The sequence below is a fragment of the Penaeus vannamei genome, chromosome 11 (genome assembly GCF_042767895.1).
Source record: "Penaeus vannamei isolate JL-2024 chromosome 11, ASM4276789v1, whole genome shotgun sequence".
NCBI lineage: Eukaryota > Metazoa > Arthropoda > Malacostraca > Decapoda > Penaeidae > Penaeus > Penaeus vannamei.
In genome coordinates this window covers 45,121,843-45,124,342 of record NC_091559.1, presented here as the reverse complement: position 1 = coordinate 45,124,342, position 2,500 = coordinate 45,121,843, and the positions used below count along the sequence as shown (strand labels likewise).

The following is a 2,500-nucleotide window of genomic DNA, read 5'->3' as shown; positions in this document are numbered from 1 at the left end:
GTTATCATATCATTATTATCCCTATTATCATTGTTTAGTCGTTCACTGATATCTCCCGGGTAAAGGATATTCGAGCTGTCGTCGCTGAGTTTCGCAAAACCCACGGATATTCTGTTATTATTGCTTATTTGTGCATTTCTATTTATCACTGTTGTTACTATTGCTATTATTATTATTTTAAAATTACTTATTTGTGTACTACATATTATCACTATTGTTGTTATTGCTATTATTATTTTATTATTTTTTTTGTTTACTTATCTCTATTTTTGTTATTGTTATTATCATTATTTTAACATTACATATTTGTGTATTATATATTGCTGTTGTTATTGTTAATGTTGTTATTGCTATGATTCTTATTATTAATTTATCACTACTTTTTCGTGTATTACTTATTATCTCTTCCTCTCCGCTTCCCCTCCTGCAGGTGGTGGAGCGCAGCGGGTGGGGGTGGGAGCACTTCGGCGTGAGGGCGGAGGGCGCCGTCGGCCACCTCTACGCCCGCCAGACGCTCGACTACGAGGACGACGCCCACCGAAGGGGCTTCAAGTTCATGGTGCAGGTCACCGACAGGGTGAGTTGGACTGGCTGACTGTTGGGTTGGTTATAAGTTACGAGTTGGGTGGTGCACACAAACACACAAACACACGGAGGGAGAGGGATTGGGGGGTGGTATATATATATGTATATGTATATGTATATATATATATATATATATATATATATATATATATTGATAGGTAGATAGGTATATATATATATATATATATATATATATATATATATATATATATGTATACATATAATCATATAGATAGATAGATAGATAGATAGATAGATAGATAGATAGATAGATAGATAGATAGATAGATAGATAGATAGATAGATAGATAGATAGATAGATAGATAGATAGATAGATAGAAAGATAGATAGATAGATAGATAGATAGATATATGGATAGATACATAAATACATACATATATATATGTACACACACACACCAAACATTTATATGTATATATATATATATATATATATATATATATATATATATATATATATATATATATATATATATATGTATGTATGTATGTGTGTGTGTAACTTATGTATGCATATATATATATATATATATATATATATATATATATATATATATATATATATATATATATATATATATATATATAATATATATATATATATATATATATATATATATATATATATATATATATACATATATACATATATACATATATACATATATACATATACACATATACACATATATATATGTATATATATATATATATATATATATATATATATATATATATATATATCTACCTATCTATCTATGTATCTATCTATCTATCTATCTACCTATCTATCTATCTATAGAGAGCAAAAGGGAAATCTAGTCATTGTGACATTATCAACAAGGTCTATGTGTTTACTTACACACAGTGACAGACACAATACAGAATACGTCAAAATGTTGAGAGCAAATATATATTGCAATGCCAGACACACGAGGCCGAGAGTTTAAGATGCAAAACTCGTTCAGGAGATCAAACAGAACGCCGTTTTTCTCTTCAGCTGAAACAGTCGTATACCACTACTTTACTAACGAGCGCAGGAAAGTTTTGGTTAACAGCTCTTTACAGCTCGTTTTTCTATTGCGCTTCTATACAGTGCATTAGCCAGAGCTAAGTCCGTGTGCTGTCTGCTGAATATCAACCTATTTATCCACTGTAGCTTTTTGGACCCTGGCGTTTTTATATCCTGAGCTAATATTGCACATTCATTCCTGGCTCTCAGTGTTTGACTTTTCTACTCGATCGTCTTATGAATTTCCTTTTCCGTAACCCTAATTTGAGCTATATTGCATTTCTCTATTATCTGCTTTTTTTTGTTTCGTTTTTTTTTCCATACTTATCGAGGAGAGGGTACGCAAACTATTCTCTATCCTTTATTGGATATTCGTTATTGATTTCCGGAAGAAAATGTGTCGATTTATTGATTATGGAACCGAATATATGATTCTGTCGAGCATATGTGTGTTTTTTACATGCTCTTTCCTTTATTTTATTCTTATTCACAAGCATTAACTTTAATTGCAAGATGTTTCACTTGCATTTGCATCTGTGCCTCAGGTCGTTTGCAAAAAGAATATATACATCTTATCCTGCAAGTGGGTATCTTGAACCTCAATTCCGCTCTTGTGGCTCTACCATGCCTTCGGTACATAGTTTGGAATAATAAGCATCTCATATTATTTACAGTAACCTTATTTACAATATAAGCTATTGTATACCCTTATTACATGGCGTACAGACATCTTATGTATATTTTTTTTTAGCTATCCAACTTCTTTTTTCTATCCTTGCTCTCCGTAGGGGCCAGGAGGATGGGTAGACACTCGCCACACGGACACTGCTTGGGTATCGGTCACACTGCGGGATCTGAACGACAACCCGCCAGTTTTCCCAC

At 31.9% G+C, this 2,500-nt stretch overlaps 1 protein-coding gene across 1 annotated transcript in view; it reads left to right on the top strand.

Moving 5' to 3' along the window:
- LOC138863333 (putative neural-cadherin 2) overlaps positions 1-2,500 on the top strand; it is a 116,760-nt gene that overhangs the window by 38,918 nt on the left and 75,342 nt on the right. The window contains exons 10-11 of the mRNA XM_070127534.1: positions 431-577; positions 2,407-2,500. The exon at positions 2,407-2,500 is cut by the window's right edge and continues 83 nt beyond it. Coding sequence (XP_069983635.1) covers positions 431-577; positions 2,407-2,500 — 241 coding nt within the window. The remainder of the gene's footprint in view (positions 1-430; positions 578-2,406) is intronic.